Below are 24,659 nucleotides of genomic sequence, written 5' to 3'. Positions count from 1 at the left end.
GGATCTGCATGTGTGAGGCTTTCTGATGGGTGACATGAATTCAGGTTCATGACAGGCGAGACAATAGAAAAGTGAAGATAATGTAGATAATTTGTAGGCGTGGGTAGGCTCTATGAAACAATGTGAAGAGTTCAATTACATGCCCCTTTCTTCCACTTCTCTTTCCTATTTAATCGTTTTCATTTTCTATACTACATGGACTACTCTTGGAGGAACCTGTCTGCCATTATTTTCCATTCTATTCCCATCCCCCTCTTCTCCAAGACCTTCCGTTGCTTCGAATTTCATAATGGACATTTCTTTTGACAGGTTTTGCGCTCCAAATGCTGTAGTCTCCTGAGGATCTTTAGATGATTTGCATTACCAAAGCATCTCCACATCTGAGATTGTTTGTTGTTTTCCTAAACAGGTTGAAAGATTATGTAAGAGACTGGCTTTGTCTCTGTCCTTATACTGTCAACAGGTTAGCAGGTGAGAATTTTTGCACTCCGTCACTTCCCTCAACATTGTAAGGTTGTATTTTTTGTTTACAGAAGGTCTGAGTGATCACATTAAAACAGATTTTATGTACTCTGATGTCTATCTGATCTGTTTAATGTCTACAAGATATTGAGTCAGAATTGAGTGTGCGTGTGGCTCGTCCTTGGTATTGTATGGAGCCAACTATATGGGTTCTGCTCAGGCGGAATATTTTTGATGGTGGATGGAAAAGGGGTGATCAAAAGTGATAGAACAGTGTTCAGAGACTCCATATAAAACCAATGTGTATCTAGATTCATGTAATCTCCAAGCTAGAGTTACTGCTGTATTGCTATCAAGGCTTGAATCAATATTTAATTTCCCAGTGCCTCCCAGTGGGGTTGGAAAAAAAGACAATGCCAGCCCAGAGTTCTATTCACTGAGTTTTGATAACTATATTGTAAAATTGCTTTAGACTGATGGCAACATCTTTTATTTCAGTCATGTAGGCCATTTGATTAATGAAAGACAGCATTGAATTATTTCATATTGCACTGTAATTAATAATCTACATGGCAGTCTACACTTGGACTATTACAGCTCATATTATCAATAGATTTTCTGTCAGCTCAGTTTATTATAATGTTTTCTTGCCATTTGCTGGCCAGTGTTATGGTTTGGGACAAGGATCAAAACATGAGGGGGGCGAGGTTTGATTACCTTTCACCTATCAAACTTAACCAATCATAGTCCGACTTGTGCGGAAGTAGTAATTCTGTCCCTCTAGACGGACAGACAGTCTAGCCAGTGAAAGGTGAATAATGAGGATGAAGCTCCAATCGCATGCAAGGGAGGCGGGCCTTCAGTCCATCAGGTCAACAGCGGAGGAGGTGTTACTGGTAGCCATCTTGGATGTGCGGAGTGATTGTTTGGCGAAAATAATTAATACAATTTAGAAATATAGCGTGAGGACTTGGGCAAATACGATTTAAAAGAGTGGGGTCAACTAATAAAAGAAAAGCTTAATCGGAAAATCCAGGTAAATGAATCGTACACTAAAACAGAACTAGTTATGTGCCATTTTCTTCTCCCTTCCAATTTGGCTCACACTAATAGCTTAGCCGGTGGTTATCCACTAGCTGGCTATCAGCTACAGAGCCAAATTGACATGGGTTCGGCTAATATGTTTGCCAAGGAAATTCAAGTTTTGCAATAATGCACGGCAATTTTGTAGCCGACAAGTTATTGTTACTTTGGTGTGGAAGTGGTCTACTTGTTTGCTTATCTCTGACAAATAGAAACAGCTTATAAAGGCATCTAACTATGTTGCTTGTAAACATTTAATGTTTATTTTAATGCTCACTTAAAAAAAAAAAAAGCGATCGTTGCCCCCAAGCCAGATGTGGAGGCTAGCCTAGCTCACTTACTGGATCTGTTGAGAAAGTCTAGTGTGGGTAACATTTTGGCGAATGTACTTCAAATACATCCTCAACTCACTGGCTGAAGTGATGGTAAAATTGTGTTATCGAACCGTGGTTGCGCCAAGCTGCGTGGACGTGTAACATTGTCGCAAAAAAGTATCAAGTGATGCTCAGCAAAGTAACCTGCCTCGCGCATTATATTGTTGAACTCACGTGAACTGTCTGAACGTCAAAGTATCCAGACACCACTCAGTGACTACAATTCATGCAGCTAGGCTAGCTACATCAGTTAGCTGCAGTCTACTGCCACTTGTGATATTTACTCTTGTATTATGGTATTGATTGACAGAAAAATACTTTAGCAAACATTTTAGTTAACATTTTCTCAAGAAACATGGTCAATGTTTATTTATTTTGAGACATCAATCGAGGTTTTAAAGCATTTCTAAATTCAAAACTAGTCTTGTACTGTACAGTACATTAAACAAATCTACACTGAACAAAAATATAAACGCAACAATTAAGAAAATCAGTCAATTGAAATAAGTTCATTAGGCCCTAATCTATGGATTTCACATGACTGGGAATACAGAAATGCATCTTTTGGTCACATACCTTAAAAAAAAAAAAGGAAGGGGTGTGGATCACAAATCTAGTCAATATCTGGTGTGACCACCATTTGCCTCATGCAGCGCGACACATATCCTTCGCATTAAGTTGATCAGGCTGTTGATAGTGGCCTGTGGAATGTTGTCCCACTTCTCTTCAATGGCTGTGCGAAGTTGTTGGATATTAGGGGAACTGGAACACGCTATCATACGTTGATCCAGGGCATCCTAAACATGCTCAATGGGTGACATGTCTGGTGAGTATGCAGGCCATGGAAGTACTGGGACATTTTCAGTTTCCAGGAATTGTGTACAGGTCCTTGCTACATGGTGCTGTGCATTATCATGCTGAAATGGACAACAACATGAGGTGATGGTGGCGGATGAATGGCATGACAATGGGCCTCAGGCTCTCGTCACGGTATCTCTGTGCATTCAAATTGCCATCGATAAAATGCAATTGTGTTTGTTGTCTGTAGCTTATGCCTGCCCATACTATAACCCCACCGCCACCATGGGGCACTCTGTTCACAACATTGACATCAGCAAACCGCTCGCCTACATGACGCCATACACGCTGTCTGCCATCTGCCAAGTACAGTTGAAACCGGGATTCATCCGTGAAGAGCACACTTCTCCAGCGTGCCAGTGGCCATCGAAGGTGAGCATTTGCCCACTGAAGTCTGTTACGACGCCGAACTGCAGTCAGGTTAAGACCCAGGTGAGGATGACGAGCACGCAGATGAGCTTCCCTGAGACAGTTTCTGACAGTTTGTGCAGAAATTCTTTAGTTGTGCAAACCCACAGTTTCATCAGCTGTCCGGGTTGCTGGTCTCAGACCGTACCGCAGGTGAAGAAGCCGGATGTGGAGGTCCTGGGCTGGCGTCGTTACACGTGGTCTGCGGTTGTGAGGTCGGTTGGACGTACTGTCAAATTCTCTAAAATGACGTTGGAGGTGGCTTATGGTAGAGAAATGAACATTCAGTTCTCTGGCAACAGCTCTGGTGGACATTACTGCAGTCAGCATGCCAATTGCACGCTCCCTCAAAACTTGAGACATCTGTGTCATTGTGTTGTGTGACAAAACTGCACATTTTAGAGTGGCCTTTTATTGTCCCCAGCACAAGGTGCACCTATGTAACGATCATGCTGTTTAATCAGCTTCTTAATATGCCACACCTGTCAGGTGTATGGATTATCTTGGCAAAGGAGACATTCTCACTAACAGGGATGTAAACAAATTTGTGCACAACATTTGAGAGAAATAAGCTTTTTATGCATATGGAACATTTCTGGGATCTTTTATTTCAGCTCATGAAACATGGGACCAACACTTCACATGTTGCGTTTATATTTTTGTTCAGTATATGTTTCTGTGAGGCCCCTTGAAAAGTCGTTTTCCCTTTCTTGGAATGGTCAGAAATGCCTTGTTAAATGACCCATGTCTAAACCCAATTACATGCACCATTCTACCAGGAGTTGACAATGTGTGAGATGTCAACAAGTCAGACTGTCAATGTAATGGTGATGCCCCCAGGGTAGTAAATGAGAGAGTTGAGTGTCTCATTGAAAATGCTTTTTAATGTATTTAACTTGAGTTGAAAGTCGAATACTGTACCATTAGAAATTTATCGGAGTTATCAAAACTTTGTTCTGCATGCTAGCAGTTTTGAAGCGGTAGCCTAATGTGAAAACCATGTACCTGCGCAGTGCATGCTCTCACTATACATCTTCATCACATCGAGATGTGAGAAACATTCTCCCCAGGTGGAAAGCTGGGTGGTATTTGTTAGGCAGCAAACGGTAGAAAGCGGACTGAAACAGGCAGGGACTACCTGAACTTGTCCAATAACAAACGCTCGTTTAAATTTTCTGTTGCTAAACGTTTTGCTGTGGTGTGCCTGTGCCCTAATGAATACGAGACAGGATTTCACACTGCTAACTTCACTGAACTTCGCTGCCGAGCTAACATGCTATGAAAAAGTAATGTAGCGTAAAAGGGTTGCCAGAGATGACTGTAATCCCGCTTTATGAATTGTATTTTTCTCTACAGTGAAAGAAGTAAGGCATGAAGAAAGCATCCTAGTCAACAGTCATGGCTGATAAAAGGAAACTTCAAGGTGAGGTTACCAAATGGTCGACCAGATGGTACCACCTGCCAATGATCCACCACCCAGTCCATCACTATAGTCCCTCCCTGCATTCATATGTTCTCTATGAAGCATGTCTATCCAACAGACGAAATGTCACTTAATTTCTCCATCCATTCAAGAGATTTACCTCTTCATCCTAAATCTGGCAAGCTTCAGCGCAGTATAGTGCACTCCGCTTATTGTGATCAAATTGACCTGCACGGATGTGATCGCAGTAAGAGAAGTGCTGCACTGTATTACTGAAAAGGGTTGTGACGCCAAACAAAAGAAGCCAGAAGCAACATTTAGGAGTAAGGATGCATAAGGCCAAAGTCAGACATAATCTGCAGAGACAACCTTCTTAAATTAAGACTACCGCACCCCGTTGCCAGTGCCTGTGGCATTGCATTTTTAACCCGGTTTGGGGTGACACATGTAGCTTTTACTGTATTTATCTTTGATGAGGCTGCCAGCCACAGTTAAAAAAGCGATGCTGCTTATGGGGAGAGGGAGAGAGTCGCATTTGGACTTTACATTATTCATCCTGATGTGATGCGTCTTGAAGGATTTTTTAGCCATGGCTCTCTTTCCCAAATCTCCATTTTATTCTATGCCCTTCTCCAGGTGAAATAGATCGATGTTTGAAAAAAGTAACGGAAGGCGTGGAACAGTTTGAAGACATTTGGCAAAAGGTAACAGCCATATCTCGTTTTAATTTTGAAAGAATGTTGTGTGTTGATCTGAAAATATGTGCTAACTGGGCACAGATATGTAAGTTAAGCGCTACCACCCCAGCACTTTGGTTGTTGGAATGTTTTGTGCTGACCTTAAAGGTCCACCAAATTATTCAACGTTTAACATCCGTTGTATATGCAGGGTCTTAAATACTGCAGCACGCCTTGTTTGGTGGGATTGTAGCCATTATTATTCACGGCCGTGGGGATAGAAAGGAAACCGTTTGTTAGTGTGTTCTGTAAAGCAAAAGAAGAACACATTTTAAAGCCACATTCCTGAGTTTGTGTTTCGGCCCAATGGCAGCCCCGCCACTTGATTTGATGTAAAGTTGGGGGATGATGAGACTGGAGGGGATGTAGGCTAATCACTCAAATGTATAGACCGAGGCAAAGCTATGAATGCTAGGATTGACAGTCCATGAGATTTGAATTTGACACACTAGTTTTAGACATATTTTGAAGCTATAGGCGACATTGTTTACAAATACTTTATATGAAACATGTTTGGGAAGAGTTACTGATTGTCTGAGTGTAATCTGTATGACTGTACCCCTCCAAACCACAGCTTCACAATGCAGCCAATGCTAACCAGAAGGAAAAGTATGAAGCCGACCTCAAGAAAGAGATTAAAAAACTACAGGTGGGATACAGACAACGCTATTGTTCTCAACTGTTATGTGGCTTGAGGACATGGTTTTGGGACGTTCCTCAAATGTCAAAACAATGTTTGTTTACTAGTTTTGTATGGTTTAGCCGTGTGTGCACGTGCATGCAGACATGTATGTGTTGATTATTAAATACGATGAGGGTCAGCTATCCTTAAAACCAAGCAAAAGCATCTGTGTGTGCACTTTGTGTTTGTTTCTGAACGTGTCCATGTGGACCAAACTTATGTGCGTCAACCATACTTGAGCTCACAGGGCAAGCCACAGCATGCTTTCACTAAGACAACTTATGTCTCTTTCTTTCTTTCTCGCTTTGTTCCTCTCCTCCTCCTTCATCCTCCAGCGTCTTCGAGATCAGATCAAGACGTGGGTGGCCTCCAACGAGATCAAAGACAAAAGGCAGCTAGTGGAGAATCGCAAACTCATTGAGACGGTAAGTGTGTGAAACACATGTTCATTAGCCGCATACTGAGAAAACCCTTGGTATAAACACCTGTGCTTAGCAGGGCTTACCAAGCCACAGTGCGTTGATGAGGTTATTCAGACAGCTTCAATGACCGCACCTGCTAACACAATGAGATAGATGTGTCATCTTGTCCTCTGGCTCTAGGGTCTTGTATCTAAGTGTGATCCTCTGTGTGGTTTTGGTTGACCTGAAATGTGGTGCTACTGAGCCAAAAATACATGGGATGATGTTGAAAAGCACACTTGTATATCAAGAGTCTTGATGTGACTTTTGTATTGTGGTCAGCCAATACAAATTGAGACGCAAACAGTGGTGACGTTTGATAATATTACCTTTTTGTGTGTATTCATGTTAAAGCGATGTTCATTGTGAATACCATATCTCTGTTAGCAGTAAGGTTTATCAGGGGAAGGCAACTAGATTCAGCCGTGGGGCGATTTCTGTCAGAGCGGATGGTTGGGGCCGGAACATATTTATAATAATTTGTACACTGCAAATTGACCACAACTAAGCCCCAAAATATTTTTTTTTGAAAATAACAATCATTTCATGCCTTGATTACATTGAGACACGGTCACATCTCTTTTATTTTTTTATTCGTGGGAATACTTGGGAACATATCTTTTTTTACTTTGGGGGTACAAATAAAATCACTTGCGGGCCGGTTTTGGTCCGCTGGCCGCCTGTTCTTTAATCATCTGCATTTCATACCTGTGACACTTTGCTTAGCTAAGGGCAATTCCACGGTTAACTCCATTTCTCACTTTTAAAATGTATGCCAAACAAAAACCATTGATTTCCAAGTTTAACAAACCGTACACCTCTATGCACAAGGACTACTTTTAACAATTTCCTCTGAAAAATTTACAAAAACTAATTTAGTGGAAGAACTGTGCAGATGCCAACTTTGATAATGGAATTACAGTAAAATCTCAGGTTATGTGACCACGTTTTCCAAAAACTCTTAAGTATCTGCTCCAAATTAAAATTCAAAGATGTCTGCAAAAAGAATGGTGTGTCAGCTATTTTTTACCTTTTATTTAACTAGGCAAGTCAGTTATGAACAAATTCTTATTTACAATGAAGGCCTACACCAGCCAAACCCGGACGACGCTGGGCCAATTGTGCGCCGCCCTATGGGACTCCCAATCACGGCCGGTTGTGATACAGCCTGGAATCGAACCAGGGGGTCTGTAGTGACACCTCATGCACTGAGATGCAGTACCTTAGACCACTGCGCCACTCGGGAGCCCGAGCTATGGCATTGAACTACAGTAAGTGAAGTGGCTTTACACCCGGTAACAGAATTACATCATGGATCGCTGATCTGTACTACATAGAAATGCATAGTTATGGATATGAATATCATTCTCATGTTTTATCAGTTTGGACTGCACAGTAGAGTACAGTACAATACAGCAGAGTTCAGTGCAGTAGAGTATAGTACAGTACAATATACTGTACGCTACTTTTCTTTACTGTATTGTACTCACTGTACTGTCCAAATTTGTGAAACATATGTCTATGATAGGTACAGATTTGGTCCGGTCCGTCTGTAGACGTTAACATCAAGGCCAGGGTGAATTGATCAAATTTCAACTACTTTTCAACGTCCACGGACATCCAGTGTCGGTCGGTGCTCAGTGGGTGAGGATGCTGGTTCAAGTAAATGGAAAGAGGGGGCTCATAGGTAGGTGTCAGTAAGAGCTGGCATTAACCTGGAGAGGGAGGGAGATAGGCAGAGAGACGGGGAGGGGTTGTCCAGACTTAGACTGTTTTAACACTCTTGGTTTGACCACCAGACAACAGAAAGACAAAGAAAACAGTTGTGAGCTGAACATAATTCCATTACAGATTTTTTTGGTAATTCCGTTACCAATTTGGTAACCGAATTACGAGTTTTAATCACTTAATTCATAAACTAAAGTGATATCAGTAAAATCACTATAACTTATTGGTAAGTCTACCGTTACTTGTTACTTCTGTGAACTTTCATTATCTTCCCTCATGAGGGAGAGAAATGTGAAAATATCTTTAAGAAATGTGTGTTTTTGGTAACGGAATCACAAGGCAATATTTCTTAAACTTACAGATGGTAAACAATTTCTCCCAAACGAAATATGTGTTTATTAGTTGGCGTGGGTCTTTACCTCAACATTGTGTTTTAATGTATTTCTAATACCTTTTAAGACTTGCTGGTGTTCTAAAGACCCCTTTTCCTTCTGTTTGTCCAGAAATCAAAGCTTTTACTTATGTCAAATTTTTAAGATTGAAAATGGTTGAATGCCGTAATTTCCCAAAAATACAGACTCTTCGCTTTCATTTGACACCCAATTTGATATGCTCTTATGCAGGGTTGGGGTCAATTTCATTTTAATTCTAGTCAATTCAGAAATAAACGCAATTCCAATTAGAAATTTTCCTAATTGAAAAGCATTGACGAGAATTGGAATATAAATTTCAGTGTACTTCCTGAATTGACTGCAACTGAAATGGAATTGACCCCAATCCTGCTATGAATTTCACATGTTGGCGCTCATGGGTCCTTTTCGATGGAAATGCCTCTAAGCATAATGTGCTACTTTTTTTTTTTTGCAGGCTTTTTTTCCTCAGCTTGGCACTCAACTTCTAGACTCAGCCAATAACTACATCACTTTAACAAGGGAGGAAAACTAAACTGATCACTGTTAGTCAAAACTATGTCATCACCATATCCCAATTTATGGTCCACAGATATGATAAACGAAGGAAGTTGCCCCATAGCACTTATTGAAGGCTCAGCTTGTCTTGTTTGTCCTTCAATACGTATTGTAGTATTGAGGTAGGGTCCTAGGTATTTACAGTAATGGGGCGACACCTGTTCAAAGCAGGCAGTTTGCCACTTTGTCTCTGTCCCAAATGACAATAGTGTACCATTTAGAATGTACCCTTCAGGTTCCAGTTCCGCAGAGCCCTACCTTGATCTATATGAAAGATTCATCAGTCCACTCTAGTGCTGAGGTGGATAAAGAAAAAAACAGCGGAGACTCCGTCCACAGCCAGGCCCCCCTCAGGAGAACAGTTAGCCACATTAAAAACATTTATCAAATAGTCACTGCTCTGCTAAGCATTCACAGGCTTCATGCCAGAGTTTTAATTTAGCTTCTTGTTATGCTGTTAACAGATTAACACAGGGGGACTATCAGTCTTATACATAGGTACTGCTGGCATGCTCTTGTGTGGATGACGATTATTACTACACTTACTGTGGCTGCTGACTTCTAGGGAAATGCATTGAAACAATGTTCCGTGTTAGGCTGGGTTTACGCGTCTCCAATCATTCTCTTTAGCAAAACGTCATACAAATTCTGGCATGCACCAAAATCTCTGTGAACTCTGCTTGTGGAAGTCACAGAAGTTGTGGAGCCTCTTCTGAGAACACCTAGTGGAGTGTATCCAGCATTACTGGTCAAGGAAGCTCACACAGGTGTCAAAACTTAGTAATCACTGGCCTGATTGGGAGATCTGTACCTGCTGCAGTCATTCTGAACCATTATATTGAAGGATGGCTTTAATTGGTGAGGACTCTGTGTCAATCTCCACCCACAGTGCCCAGCATGCACACGGTCAGTAGGTCTGAAATGGCAAGGTATTATCTGAACTTGCCCAATAAAAAAAAACGCTCCCTTTCGTTTTCCGTTGAATAACATTTCAAAACGTTTTACTACGGTGTGTCCTAATGCCCTATCACGACCCTATTTTGATCGCCAACTAGTCCAATGCTTTGACGTGAGCAGTTGGAAACATCTGCTTTCACAAGCCCAAAGTTTTTATCTCTGGCATAGCTAGCATATGGTCAGCCAATTGACTCTCAAAGAAAACCTGTCACCTGTAGTGATTTATAAACCAATTCCTGCTGTCTCCCCCTTTAGCAAATGGAGCGGTTCAAGATAGTGGAGCGAGAGACCAAGACAAAGGCGTACTCGAAAGAGGGGCTGGGCCTGGCACAGAAGGTGGACCCGGCCCAAAGGGAGAAGGAGGAGGTCGGCAATTGGCTAACGGTGAGCACTACTTTTGATTTGAAACCTTTACCCCGAAGGGAATTTGTTTCACACAACATGAGCTCATTTCTATTGGCAATAATATGGTCTGATGACATGACAATAATGACTTAGGGATTTCATCATGCAAGCTAGGCCTATTCATCGCACTGCACTTTGTTTTCAAAGTAGATTGGACTTGTTAAATGTCCAAATCTGCATTTGTTTTACATTTGCTTTACTGCATAGTTTCTAGGGCAGGGACGATACCAGTATCGTAATATTCTTTCCATGGCAAAAATGAAAACACGAAGCAGACAACTCTTTAGTCCTTTAAAAACCTGCTGTATGTAAAATATTGTGTGCTTTAGCTTAGGAAATGTTTGTTTCCAACATTAGGGCTGTTTTCCCAAATAACTTAAATCCGCTTTGTGTTTTGTTTCCTTGCCACGATACTGGTATCGTCCCAGCCTTAATAGTTTCACCTATGAAATAGGTGTTGGTGTTTGTATGGACCACACTGCATAATGACTGTGGTTCTGGTGTGATTATGGCTGTTGTGTTGGTTTAAATCATTGAATGATATCTTGGCTGTCGTCCATCAGAATACGATAGACACTCTGAACATGCAGGTGGACCAGTTTGAGAGCGAAGTGGAGTCCCTCTCAGTCCAGACTCGCAAGAAGAAGGGAGACAAAGAGGTCAGTAGTCCTTTTGCTGCACCATATGTTATCTACACTACATTACCAAAAGTATGTGGACACCTGCTCGTCGAACATCCCATTCCAAAATCATGGGCAGTAATATGGAGTTGGTCCCCCCTTTGCTACTATAACAGCCTCCACTCTTCTGGGAAGGCTTTCCACTAGATGTTGGAACATTGCTGGGGGGACTTGCTTCCATTCAGGCACAAGAGCATTAGTGAGGTCGGGCACTGATGTTGGGCGATTAGGCCTGGCTCGCAGTCGGCGTTCCAATTCATCCCAAATGTGTTCGATGGGGTTGAGGTCAGGGCTCTGTGCAGGCCAGTCAAGTTCTTCCACACTGATCTCGACAAACCATTTCTGTATGGACCTCGCTTTGTGCAAGGGGGCTTTGTCGTGCTGAAACAGGAAACGGCCTTCCCCAAACTGTTGCCACAAAGTTGGAAGCACAGAATCGTCTAGAATGTCATTGTATGCTGTAGCGTTAAGATTTCCCTTCACTGGAACTAAGGGCCTAGCCCGAACACTGAAAAACAGCCTCAGACCATTATTTCTTCTCCACCAAACTTTATAGTTGGCACTATGCATTGGTGCAGGTAGTGTTCTCCTGGCATCCGCCAAACCTAGATTTGTCCGTTGGACTGCCAGATGATGAAGGGGGATTCGTCACTCCAGAGAACACGTTTATACTGCTCCAGAGTCCAATTGCGGCGAGCTTTATACCGCTCCAGCCGACGCTTGGCATCGGCAGTCCCGTTCTGTGAGCTTGTGTGGCCTACCACTTCGCGGCTCAGCCGTTGTTGCTCTCAGACATTTCCATTTCACAATAACAGCACTTACAGTTGACCGGGGCAGCTCTAGCAGGGCAGAAATGTGATGTACTGACTTGTTGGAAAGGTGGCATCCTATGACTGTGTCACGTTGAAAGTCACTGAGCTCTTCAGTAAGGCCATTCTACTGCCAATGTTTGTCTTTGGAGATTGCATGGCGTTGTGCTCGATTCTTATACACCTGTCAGCAACGGGTGTGGCTGAAATAGCCGAATCCACTCATTTGAAGGGGTGTCCACATACTTTTGTGTGTATATATAGTGTATCTTCTCCTCCATATCTTGCTCTCCTCCGTCTCTCTCTGTTTTCTTCCATACTTAAGTCTTTTCTCTTTAGATGATGTCATTCTAACTCTAAATTCATCTCTCATCCTATGTGTCTCTTTATTTTCTCGGCACGCTGCATTATCCAATGCACCTAATGTAAAGTAGGTACCATCTGTTTTCCACTTCCATGCCTCCACACATACATATAGTACATTCTGCACTGAGATTGTTAGCCCAAGCATACATTGAGTTTTAAGCATAAACTTACACGCGCATCTCTGCTATAGAAACAGGACCGCATCGAAGAGCTGAAGCGCTTTATCGAGAAGCACCGGTACCACATCCGGATGCTGGAGACCATCCTGCGCATGCTGGACAACGACACCTTGCCGGTGGATTCCATCCGCAAGATCAAGGACGACGTGGAGTACTACATGGACTCGTCGCAAGACCCCGACTTCGAGGAGAACGAGTTCCTCTACGACGACCTGGATCTGGAGGAACTCCGTAAGTGCTGCTTCATCGTGGCGTTGTCGCGATACTCAGTATCACACTACTGATACGACAAAGTACAAGGAAACAAAACATGAAGCGGACTAAATTTCCTGAGGAAACCGTCTGATGTTGGAAACAGTCACCCAAAGTCACATTTGTTAGTTTTGTCACGTTATAGCACACACAGTATTTGACCTAAAGCCAGTTATTAAAGGACCATAGAGTATTTCCATGGCAAAAGCCATGGAAAGAGTATCGGTAGTATCGATACTGTGTCGAGACATCACTACTCTGTGTGTGTGTTTATTCCTGAATGTGCGTATGTACTGCATATCTTAGACCCCATGTGTGTATAATTTATGATGGCTTGGTTATTGCAATACTGTACGTTCTATCATTTCTGTTCATGTTGTCTCTGTATAATTGCCCACTTAACTTTTTCTATATGCAACTTTTTGTTTTTATGTAGCTACCTCTCCCTCTGTCTCCCCCCATCCATCTCTTGTCTCTCTAGCCGGGTCGCTGGTGGCCATGTCCCCACCGGGCCAATCGCTCCTGGACGACGATCTCTTCCATCAGATCTCCAGCGGCACGCCTACCTCCACCACTTCCTCCTCGCCCGTCCCCGCCCCTTACACTACGGTGAGGAAACCCCCCCCCCCCCCGTTGGTTCTGACTACTTCTCACTTCAGTCTCCATTGTATCCCCTACTTGCTCTCCCATGCTTTACAGCCACCCACTCTCATGCTGTACTGTAACAGTATAGTAATTAGGTCTTGTGAATGTTGAATGCTCCCGGGTTGGAGTGGGTGCTCGGTGGTCCCTCGCTCTCAGCTCAGAGGGGGTTTAGAGAAACAAGGATGAAAGGGAGCGGATTAGGAAGATGTTGAAGTATGATTTGAAGTTTGTATTGAGCCTCAAAATGAACAGCACTTGAATTAATTTAGGTACAAAACATATGTTGTCGCATGCAAACCCTGTTTTGCATTGAATTAGAACCGGTGGTCATGGCTCGGTCCTTATTGGAGATCTTTTGTTTTTTTCTCCAGGAGAACTCTGAAGATGACAAGAAAAGGGGACGTTCGACAGACAGTGAAATCAGTCAGGTAAGATGAATTCCAATGTAAACAGTGCTGTCTGAGTCATGCATTTTGTTGGGTCTTTGGTCTTCAAAACTGCGCAACTTTCCATCTATATACTTTCAGCTGTGCTGCACCAGAAGTGGTTTTGAAGTATGTATTTTATTCCATTTCAGTCGCCTGTCAAGAATGGCAACCCCTCTTCGTCGTTATCTTCCTCCTCCTCATCTTCCTCCTCGTCCTCCTCCTCTTCATCATCTGCCTCCTCGGGAGCCGCCTCTTCCTCGCTGGGCTCTATGGCGACCATCGCCGGAGGCGGCCAGGCCATCACTGGGGGCAACAACAACAGCCTTCTGGGCAACATGGGGGGTCTCCTCTCCAACTCTGGCAGCTACAGCAACGCCACCCAGCAGCAGCTGCAGCAACTGCAGCAGCATCACCAAACCCAGCAGGCCAGAAACTCAGTCATCTCCTCCAACGCCCCCTCCAACTCCAACCCCAGCCCGTCGAACAACATCCTCCTCTCCAGCCCCTCCGCCTCCTCGCCCGCCAACTCTAGCACAACCCTCACACCCAACACCCTGCAGCAGGCTCTGTCAAGGCCTTCTCCTGCCTCCACCTTGGGGCTCGGGTTGGGCTTGGGCCTTGGTAAAGGCGGCATGAGTGGGTCACCGGCCGTCAGCCAGATGTCGGGCCTTGGCCTGTCAGGGATGCCGGCGTCCTTAAACACCATGGCCGGGCTCCTGGCGGGCTCCACTTCGGCCCCCTACGCCACGGCAGCAGCAGGCTCCGGAACCATCGGAAGCCCCCTAGCAGGGAAAATCAGCAGCGTGAGCACTAGCAGCACTAACTCCAGCACAGTGGGACTGGTGAGCGGAAACGGCGTCAGCGACAGATCCGCAGGCCTGTTGGGCTCTTCAGTTGGTGTCAGCGGTGGGATCCTGGGCCTCAGTGGCCTTAGCTCAGGGCAGTCGGCAGTCCAGGGCCCTCCCCTGGTGGCCCCCAGTCCCATAGGAGGAGGCCTGGCCCCTGGAAGCAGCCTGGGAGCCATAGGAAACATTGGAGGGAACTCTGGTTCAGGAGCACCAAGCAACAGTGTGGGCATCGTAGGAGGAAGTGCGGCGGTCGCAAGGCTGCCCGGTGGACAGAAGCAGAATGGTAGCACTAGTAAGCTTGAATTACTATCCCTTATTTGTGAATTTTGTTTTATTTATAGTAGTTGTTCAACCCAGAATTGGGTTGTACAGATTATAAGGTAGACCAAACCAAATATTATCAAAGTTATGTTTTAGTTTGTATGCCTCCCTCTCAATCTCCTCTGTCCCAGGTTACAGTGCTGTAGTAGCAGACAGCACACCAGATTCCGCCCTCAACAGTACCAGCAAATTACAAAGCAGCCAACTCTCGTCTTTGACCTCCACCACCAATCAGCCGTGAGTAAAATATTATTTTTTTAAATCCTATAGTATCTTGTATTGTGAATCTCACTGTATACAATGTGTATGGTCAGAATTATTCAAACTCACTTAAAACCAAATCAATCAATGTCTCTCCCACCCACCCAGTAAAGACAGTGGCCCCAGCCTCTTAGGGTCCTCGTCGTCCTACATTGAGAGTAAACCTCCAGGCAGCAGTATGCTCAACGGGCCACTCTCCTACACACAGTCCTCTGAAAGCATGAAGGTGAGAAAAACACAAGGAGCTTCATGTAAAAATGACCCTGGCCTTAGACATTGTCTAGGATCAACCCCAAATACTAACCTGAGCCATTACGGGGAGAACTTCTTGGGACTTTTTCCTGATATCTCACCCAGTTGGTTTAACCCCTTTCGCACTTTCAGCCCCAGGAGCCTCTGAGCACTGTGAAGTCCATGGCCGAACAAGCGGCACTGGGCTCAGGAATGGAGGGAGAGATGCCCGCTCTGCACCTCACCACAGGTGAGCAACCGACTGGACGTAAAGACTCCAAAATTGGGCCATGGGATCAGTCTTGGAATGAGACCAGTTGGTTGGAATCTATTGATATACAGTGGGGAGAACAAGTATTTGATACACTGCCGATTTTGCAGGTTTTCCTACTTACAAAGCATGTAGAGGTCTGTAATTTTTATCATTGGTACACTTCAACTGTGAGAGACAGAATCTAAAACAAAAATCCAGAAAATCACATTGTATGATTTTTAAGTAATTAATTTGCATTTTATTGCATGACATAAGTATTTGATCACCTACCAACCAGTAAGAATTCCGGCTCTCACAGACCTGTTAGTTTTTCTTTAAGAAGCCCTCCTGTTCTCCACTCATTACCTGTATTAACTGCACCTGTTTGAACTCGTTACCTGTATAAAAGACACCTGTCCACACACTCAATAAAACAGACTCCAACCTCTCCACAATGGCCAAGACCAGAGAGCTGTGTAAGGACATCAGGGATAAAATTGTAGACCTGCACAAGGCTGGGATGGGCTACAGGACAATAGGCAAGCAGCTTGGTGAGAAGGCAACAACTGTTGGCGCAATTATTAGAAAATGGAAGAAGTTCAAGATGACGGTCAATCACCCTCGGTCTGGGGCTCCATGCAAGATCTCACCTCGTGGGGCATCAATGATCATGAGGAAGGTGAGGGATCAGCCCAGAACTACACGGCAGGACCTGGTCAATGACCTGAAGAGAGCTGGGACCACAGTCTCAAAGAAAACCATTAGTAACAAACTACGCCGTCATGGATTAGAATCCTGCAGGTCCCCCTGCTCAAGCCAGCGCATATCCAGGCCCGTCTGAAGTTTGCCATTGAAGATCTGGATGATCCAGAGGAGGAATGGGAGAAGGTCATGTGGTCTGATGAGACAAAAATAGAGCTTTTTGGTCTAAACTCCACTCGCCGTGTTTGGAGGAAGAAGAAGGATGAGTACAACCCCAAGAACACCATCCCAACCGTGAAGCATGGAGGTGGAAACATCATTCTTTGGGGATGCTTTTCTGCAAAGGGGACAGGACGACTGCACCGTATTGAGGGGAGGATGGATGGGGCCATGTATCGCGAGATCTTGGCCAACAACCTCCTTCCCTCAGTAAGAGCATTGAAGATGGGTCGTGGCTGGGTCTTCCAGCATGACAACGACCCGAAACACACAGCCAGGGCAACTAAGGAGTGGCTCCGTAAGAAGCATCTCAAGATCCTGGAGAGGCCTAGCCAGTCTCCAGACCTGAACCCAATAGAAAATCTTTGGAGGGAGCTGAAAGTCCGTATTGCCCAGCGACAGCCCCGAAACCTGAAGGATCTGGAGAAGGTCTGTATGAAGGAGTGGGCCCAAATCCCTGCTGCAGTGTGTGCAAACCTGGTCAAGACCTACAGGAAACGTATGATATCTGTAATTGCAAACAAAGGTTTCTGTACCAAATATTAAGTTCTGCTTTTCTGATGTATCAAATACTTATGTCATGCAATAAAATGAAAATTAATTACTTAAAAATCATACAATGTGATTTTCTGGATTTTTGTTTTAGATTCCGTCTCTCACAGTTGAAGTGTACCTATGATAAAAATTACAGACCTCTACTTGCTTTATAAGTAGGAAAACCTGCAAAATCGGCAGTGTATCAAATACTTGTTCTCCCCACTGTATCTTCCAGTTTACAACAAGAACATCATGTAGTGTGCCAAATGTTGCTGACTGGGAGACTTTCTAAACACCTTTCAATTATTTATGGTATTATTACTGGGCGGCAGGTAGCCTAGTGGTTAGAGCGTTGGGGTAGTAACTGAAAGGCAGCTCGTTCGAATACCCGAGCCGACAAGGTGAAAAATCTGTCGATATGCCCTTGAGCAAGGCACTTAACCCTAATTTGCCCCAGGGGCTCCTACTATGGCAGCCCCTGTAAAACAACACATTTCACTGTACCTATGTGACAATAAAAAACTTTTTTTTTTGGGGGGGAGGTTGGCTTTCAGACCAGAGACTCCTTTTTTCTAACTCTCTTTTCTCTCTCTGTGGCTTCAGACATTTTCCCCAGCGCTACAGCCCCCCCGGGGCCTCCCTCGGCCCCCCAGCAGCCCTCGCTCTCAGAGGTCAGCATCCCCCCATCGCTGGGTGTGTGCCCGCTGGGGCCCGTGCCCCTGTCCAAAGACCAGCTGTACCAGCAGGCCATGCAGGAGTCGGCCTGGACACACATGCCCCATCCCTCCGACTCAGAGAGGATCAGGTACGAACATATATGCAATCTGAAGCCACAAAGTGTCTCCAGGGTTGAATCTCAAAAGGCTTCCCTCTTACACTTTGGCTAGGAGAGAGGACATGAGGAATCAAGTAAAATACTTTTGCGATTCGCCCCAGGCCTCCATTTGGGGGATTTCTGTATCACTTCTGTGCACTGTTGCTTTCGTGTAGATTTTTTTTCCTTAGCATTTCTCCATGTATTCAACCCCTATTGTGACTGTTTCGGTCCTCCAGGCAGTACCTGATGAGGAACCCGTGCCCCACCCTGCCTTTCCACCACCAGGTGCCGCCCCCCCACTCCGACTCTGTAGAGTTCTACCAGAGACTGTCCACAGAGACACTGTTCTTCATCTTCTACTACCTAGAGGTGTGTGTGTGTGTGTGTGTGTGCGCTTGTGACAAAACGAGCTTTACTGTGTGACTGAGACGCTGATCATGTTCATGGTTTGACTTTTGATGAGAAAGATGGCGGTCTGTATTGTTTGTCTTCAGGCCATGTCATGTTTTGGTTGTGCACATAATAGTAGCATATTCCCTTCTGCGTTCTCTCCACAGGGCACTAAGGCCCAGTATCTGGCAGCCAAGGCCTTGAAGAAGCAGTCGTGGCGGTTCCACACCAAGTACATGATGTGGTTCCAGAGGCACGAGGAGCCCAAGACCATCACAGATGAGTTTGAGCAGGTGAGCTCGGCCCCCCTCCACACACTGCAGACTCCTTGGACCGCAACCTGGGTCGTGTTCATTAGGCACCAAACGGAAGAAAGCGACTTGTCCAATAATAAAACACATTTGTTTTCCGATGCAAAATGTTATCCGTTGCATGCTCCGTTGAAATATTGTTTCTCTGTCGATTAACCCATATTTGAAGATTTTAGTCAGATTTTTAAGGATTTTCACTGACATTGCTGTGCTTTTTCCAATGTCTTTTAAAGGGGACGTACATTTACTTTGACTACGAGAAGTGGGGCCAGCGGAAGAAGGAAGGATTCACGTTTGAGTACAGGTACCTTGAAGACCGAGACCTCCAGTGACATAAGGCAGAGAAGGAGAATAAAAGAAGGGTGGACTACTGTCGACATTCCTGGATTGAACTCAACACACTGGGAAGAGGGACGGATGCAGACGCGAGACTGAGCCAGTCTTAGCAGAGCATAATGCATTTGGAGCTCCTCCCTCTTTGCCCTGCGAAGCCACACCCCTACAGTGATAAACCCCTCCCCTTTTCCCCATCAGGCCGTTTTGATTTAGACTGACGCTTTTAATCTCTTACCTGAACTGGATCCCCTTTTTTTTTGGCAGATAAGAAAATCATGATTTCATATGTTTGGTTGATAATGCACTCTGTATTCTGTATATATATTTTTTTTCTTCAAAACTCACCTACCACTCATTGACAGAACCAAAGATGATTGGTCAAATCCGTCTTAATTCCTAGCAGTATGGCAGTCCAATTTAAAAAAAGAAGTGACAAGGCACAGAGAAAGGCCAATCAAATGAGCCCTTGGGGGATGTTGGGGGGGGGGGGGGGGGGGGGTCCAAAGCCTAAAGCGTTTCACAGCAGTCAGGTCATCGCTGGGTTGTACACAAGCTAAAGCCTAGATTGTAAACGGTAGCATTTCCATGCTACAATAAGGGCTTATTGGGGTGACTCCATGTTTTTATCCCTAATGAATAGACTCTTCAGGGTCACCAGCCCCACCCTAATGTTAAACTAATAGCTGCCTCTTGGGTACACCCAGCATTGACCACACTGCCATAAAGATTGCTATAGTACAACATGGTAACCCATTCCTCCATTCATTCCTATCCCAAGTTACAACATTACGTTTCTATTGCTGTGGTCAACAGCAACAGAAACCACACCAGCACTGAAGCGTCTCGTCTGTAGAGAAAGTTTACAGGTGTTTTAACCCAAGAGGCGGGCTTTTACAATAAAACTCAAGGCTGCCCTAGTAATAACAATTCATTATTTTTGTTTCCGTCACTTTGATAATAATGTACAAATCAGTTGTGATTGCACTTCCAAATTCACTTCAACCACCAGGTAGATATTTCATTTTCTCAGGATGTGTTTGATGGATCATTATGTGAGGAAATATACTATGTCAGAAGCTCCATCATTGCAACACAAAAACCCCCACAGAAATCAGACTGACACCCCTGGGCAATTTTGTTTTGTCTGCCCCAACAAGGTTTTCTATTCCCCTTTAATGGCCATTCTTTTCATTTCTATAAGGCTTTTAAAAAATAGTATCCTCCAATGTTTGGAGTGCAATCTTAAGTTTGTCATTTTCGTTTGCCTATGTCTCAGCGATGGAAAGCGTTTAAATTCTAAAGAGTGAGACCGAGTTTTTTAAAGAGAACTTGTCGGGGCACCATTCACTGACAAGCCTGCTGTTTTTAATGTTATCTTTACCTATTTGGCGAGCGGAAGGGAAGAGAAGTCATCCAGAGGCGAAATGTGAATCTCTCTGTATAGACTTCCATTTTCATCCTTTTTGTTTGTCGTTGTCTTCTGGACAGCATGACACTTGTAAGGTGGAGCTGAGAAAAAATGCAGTAAATATGAACCATAATCATGAATAAAGGATTGTAAAATATTAATAAAATAATTACTTTTCAGAAGTATTGTTTGTTTAATCATTCATAAACCTTTTGGTGAGCGCCTTAAATGTGGGTAGAATTTTAAAGCAGACGTATAATGCATTATTATTTGTTATAACAGTATTACTACAGTAATACAGTTCCTTTTTAGGACCACACATAGTTGGTCCAATAAGTGTACTGAACACAACATATGATTTACATTTACCACATGCAAATATTAAAGGGGCAATCTGCAGCTCAAACAATAACAAAGCAGTCTACCCACCACCTTTTGGTCCACAGCTGAGGAGTAGGGCTGGAAAATGTAACCACTCTGAAATTCATAGAGCAATTAATCCATGGACTGACAATCCATGAGATCAAACGTATAGTTTTAACCATGTTTGTTTACAATTACATGGTTTACAAACATTGGAGTAAAACAAGCTTGTATTTTGGGCTCTGGCAGAGTAGGACAGAACTAAACTCATGAGGCATTTATAAGTTACATTCTTCAATAATCAGTACAAAAATGGATGTAGCAACTGCAGATTGAAACTTGTTCTTACAGGCTTCCTCTTACAGGCTTCCTGCAAGCATTATCATGCTGCTTATTAGTGCATATGCCATGCATATCCTAGAGTAATGTGAGTTAAGTGGCTGAGCCTAGCATTAGCACGTAGTGTTCCTAAATCCGGAACAGCAGGTAACTGCTTCTATTATTACCTCAGTAGAAGACCTATTCCAGACAGTGACCTAGTACTTTCTGTATAATAGTGTACCCTACTCAAGTAAAGAATAAAGTAATGCAAAATGCACCAGTCACTTCCATCAAATGGTAGAACTACCCATGAATATTGCATTGGGTCATAGAGGCATAATCCTTTTTAAGGTGTGAACACATAATGTGCATTGCTATAACATTATAAGGGGGAATCCATGCATGTTTATGACAAGTCTTTCAATGCATTATAAGTGCACCATAACGCATCATACCTGCTGGTTTTAAGTCAAATGTTACCACTTTGACCATACAATTTTGGCTGTCCCCTCTCTTTCGTTGTGTTTACATTGCACCATTGAGCGCCTATGTTTTCCTCTCCCTGTCTCTACATACCTTATGATATACGCAGCACAACACAACATATGGTTGCTAATGTGTTCAACAACAAGATGGCTGCCAAGGCTCTATGCTACTTGATGACATGATTTAACCTGGTCATGGACTACTGCCTGGAAATGTTTGGGAGCCAGGGGTGCTTGGCCCTGTGTATCTGAAGGTGCTGTGTGTCAAAGTGTGTGTGTATTTGTGATGCACTCCGACTCCATCCTGGCCAGAGGACACTTTGAGTCATCCTGCACTGTTGACTGAATAGAGGTCTGGCAGGTCTACTGCTGAAAGGCCTACATAGCGATGGCGACGATGCTTCTCTTTTGCCCTCAAGACATGGAATGGAGGAAGTGACGCAAATGGTGAGGAAAGGCTCCTTATGCCTTAACACTCACCCACGTCACATCTGGGAGCTTGTCGTTATCTCTGTCTTCATACGACCCAGATTTGATCATTTTTTGTTCAATGGTTCATATACTGTATACATCCATATGCTTTGTAGTTACGCCAAAAAAGGGGGCGGGTCCAAAGCCTGACCCAAAGCCTGAAATGAGTAATAGGTCAGCCATTACTATCTTACATTACAGTACCCTTTTGACCAACATACTCATTATATCAGTATATTTTGGCATAGCCATCAACAGGCTCTTGTAATGCCCTCAAGGACTAGCTGAACATTTCTCTTTCTTTGGATCTAAGACTACAAGACAACACAAAGTAAGAAATTGACCAAAGTCTACACATTGTCATTGTGAGGTGCAGTCCCTCAACACCGGACACCCTGTCTGCTTCATATGGGTGGGCTTACCCATTGACTGTAGATACCCCTGAGAATTCTCAATTTCCTGTTCAGGGGGGAGAATTTCCTGTGGCTGGTTCACAAGGGTCCTCTTTTAGCCTGTCCTCAAATTGTTATTATGGAGTGAAACGTGAGTCTCTGGACATTTCATTCAGATACAATTTCAGAGTTTTCATTTGCGAAGTGACTGGTCAGCAATTACCTTTGTTGTTAAAATGACTATTGCCATATTTGTTAGCCTCTTGGAGACAATATTGATGATGTGATTGGTTAATTCATTGATATATTGACGTTCAGAGTAATCACTGGCAAGAAGTGGTGATTTGGACAGTTGCCTAACCCTGGCTCAAAGAGTCACTGTGTGCCATGTTATAGAAAACCCTCTGTGTGGCCCCTGAACCCATGCAGTCCTGCAGTGTGCTCCTGTTCTGCTACACTGGTCAATATTGCTGCCTCTGTCATATAATAATGCTTCCACCAATGGTGGACTTTATGGTAGCCTTTGATGCATATTATTTTCTATTATGCTCTGTTTTATGTAGCCTACAGGGTACTGTTATTTATCTGTCACTGAGGGAAGGCATGCCTGAGAGATTTTGGGAACAGTTTGTGCAACAAATTGAAGTTATTTGCATATTTCCTTTTTTCTTATGATGATGTCATTTAGTGAATGGGGCAATGACTGGGAAGAAGGAAACAAGCATCTACTAATTTCCATCCAATTCATAATTAGCTGAAACACATGGACATGGTTGTCAAGGCAACTAATGACACTGCATTATCCTAGACTCTTCCCTCTCCATCTATTTCCCCATGAAACGCTGTAAAGCAGTGTCAATTTTCCCCCCATCACTCTGCTAGTGTTTTAGATTTTTTACATTCCACTGTTAATTGCAATGAGCTTTGTTGGGCACATAGAATAGACTAATTGTGCCATTTGAAGGTGTGTGCGTGTTCGCTCTTGGTGCATGCGTTTAAACCATTCCATTTCATCCCGGTTTGTGAACCAATGGTTCCGCGAAAGAAATATCTCATTGGGAATAAAGCGTGTAACCGATTGGTAGATACTTTTGCCCACTTAACAAATGGAAACGTGGACAAGTAGGCCTACCATATTGTCCAATCAATGAATGAGCACCGAGTGTGGCGGACCTTTGTGAAAGCAATCACTTTTTGCGAATTTCATCAACGCTGTGGAACCTCTATAGTAAAGGGTGAGCGCAATGACGATTATAGTCACCGCTAAAAGGAAATAGCAATATGTGATTATCTAAATTATATCAGAAAATATATTTTCAGACGCGCTCCCTCTCGTTTTTTTTTATTATTGTGCGATTTTCTATGTCTATTCGGAGAGAAACATGTCCTTCGAGACCAATTCATTTCATCCTCACCTGGAATTACAATGGAAAATGTAGGCATGATCAATTATTTTCCGGGAATCACAATAAAGATCCAACGTTGGTGAATGGACTATTAAGACAACCGGTAAAGCTACCTTTTGAACACTTTTTAATGAACAAATCTGATTACTGTTCTCCTGTTTGCATAACTTCAAAAGCTTGAAAACGGATTTCCACAGCCTCATTCGACTGGATAGATAAACACGACTCACGCAATTTAGGATGGAGGTTGATTATTAATTGAGTGCTAATTTTTCTCTTCTTGTAAAAAAATATATATTTTTGACCATATGACACATACCATTTTGGTGTAATTATTTAATATTTGAAAGAGACGAGCGCATCCGCGTATGAACCCCAATCTATGGCCTTTTATTGTGATGCTCAATTTATATTGCCATTATTGTGTTGGCATCAATCGGCAACAATTGATGTGCGGCAATATTTTTTTCCTTGTTTAATTTCAAAGAAACATGGTGACGGGCCTGACGACCGCATCTAAAAATAGATCATCTTAATACCCTTTGAATACAACCAGAGACACGCAGGTAAGTCGTTCCTTCATTTTGTTTCTGTTTAGTGCTGCAACATTGCCTAATGAAACGCGCACGTGAACAGGTCTCGCTCTTTGAGCCTCGACCACCATAACTACCCTCCCATTTTG

General features: G+C 43.6%; 1 protein-coding gene across 4 annotated transcripts; it reads left to right on the top strand.

The window, feature by feature from the left end:
• Positions 1 to 1,361: 1,361 nt before the first annotated feature.
• LOC311109398 (CCR4-NOT transcription complex subunit 3-like) lies at positions 1,362 to 20,721 on the top strand. Of its 4 annotated transcripts, none has more exons than XM_084152259.1 (18): positions 1,362 to 1,498; positions 4,542 to 4,608; positions 5,245 to 5,312; positions 5,920 to 5,994; positions 6,363 to 6,452; positions 10,397 to 10,525; positions 11,110 to 11,205; positions 12,598 to 12,811; positions 13,314 to 13,441; positions 13,849 to 13,905; positions 14,055 to 15,045; positions 15,206 to 15,311; positions 15,444 to 15,561; positions 15,720 to 15,816; positions 17,881 to 18,082; positions 18,331 to 18,463; positions 18,652 to 18,777; positions 19,029 to 20,721. In XM_084152259.1, exons 2-18 carry the CDS (start codon positions 4,584 to 4,586, stop codon positions 19,125 to 19,127), a joined length of 2,754 nt encoding a protein of 917 aa, XP_084008385.1. In that variant the 5' UTR covers positions 1,362 to 1,498; positions 4,542 to 4,583; the 3' UTR covers positions 19,128 to 20,721. The 4 variants fall into 4 exon arrangements, with proteins under 4 accessions (XP_084008385.1, XP_084008383.1, XP_084008384.1 ...); XM_084152257.1 differs by having other exon boundaries at positions 13,269 to 13,441; XM_084152258.1 differs by having other exon boundaries at positions 12,592 to 12,811.
• The last annotated feature ends 3,938 nt before the right edge of the window (positions 20,722 to 24,659 follow it).

This window comes from Coregonus lavaretus (assembly GCF_964263955.1).
Source record: "Coregonus lavaretus genome assembly, chromosome: 3".
Taxonomy (NCBI): Eukaryota; Metazoa; Chordata; class Actinopteri; order Salmoniformes; family Salmonidae; genus Coregonus; species Coregonus lavaretus.
Note: the sequence above shows the minus strand (reverse complement) of the source record. Positions and strands in the feature narration are given on the sequence as shown.

Excerpts from the sequence above, each read along its gene's own strand:
- LOC311109398 (XM_084152257.1), top strand. The coding sequence starts at position 4,584 with ATGGCTGATAAAAGGAAACTTCAAG. Across the intron at positions 10,526-11,109 it reads AGGTCGGCAATTGGCTAACG|AATACGATAGACACTCTGAA; the intron begins GTGAGCACTACT and ends GTCGTCCATCAG. Across the intron at positions 15,312-15,443 it reads ACCTCCACCACCAATCAGCC|TAAAGACAGTGGCCCCAGCC; the intron begins GTGAGTAAAATA and ends CCACCCACCCAG.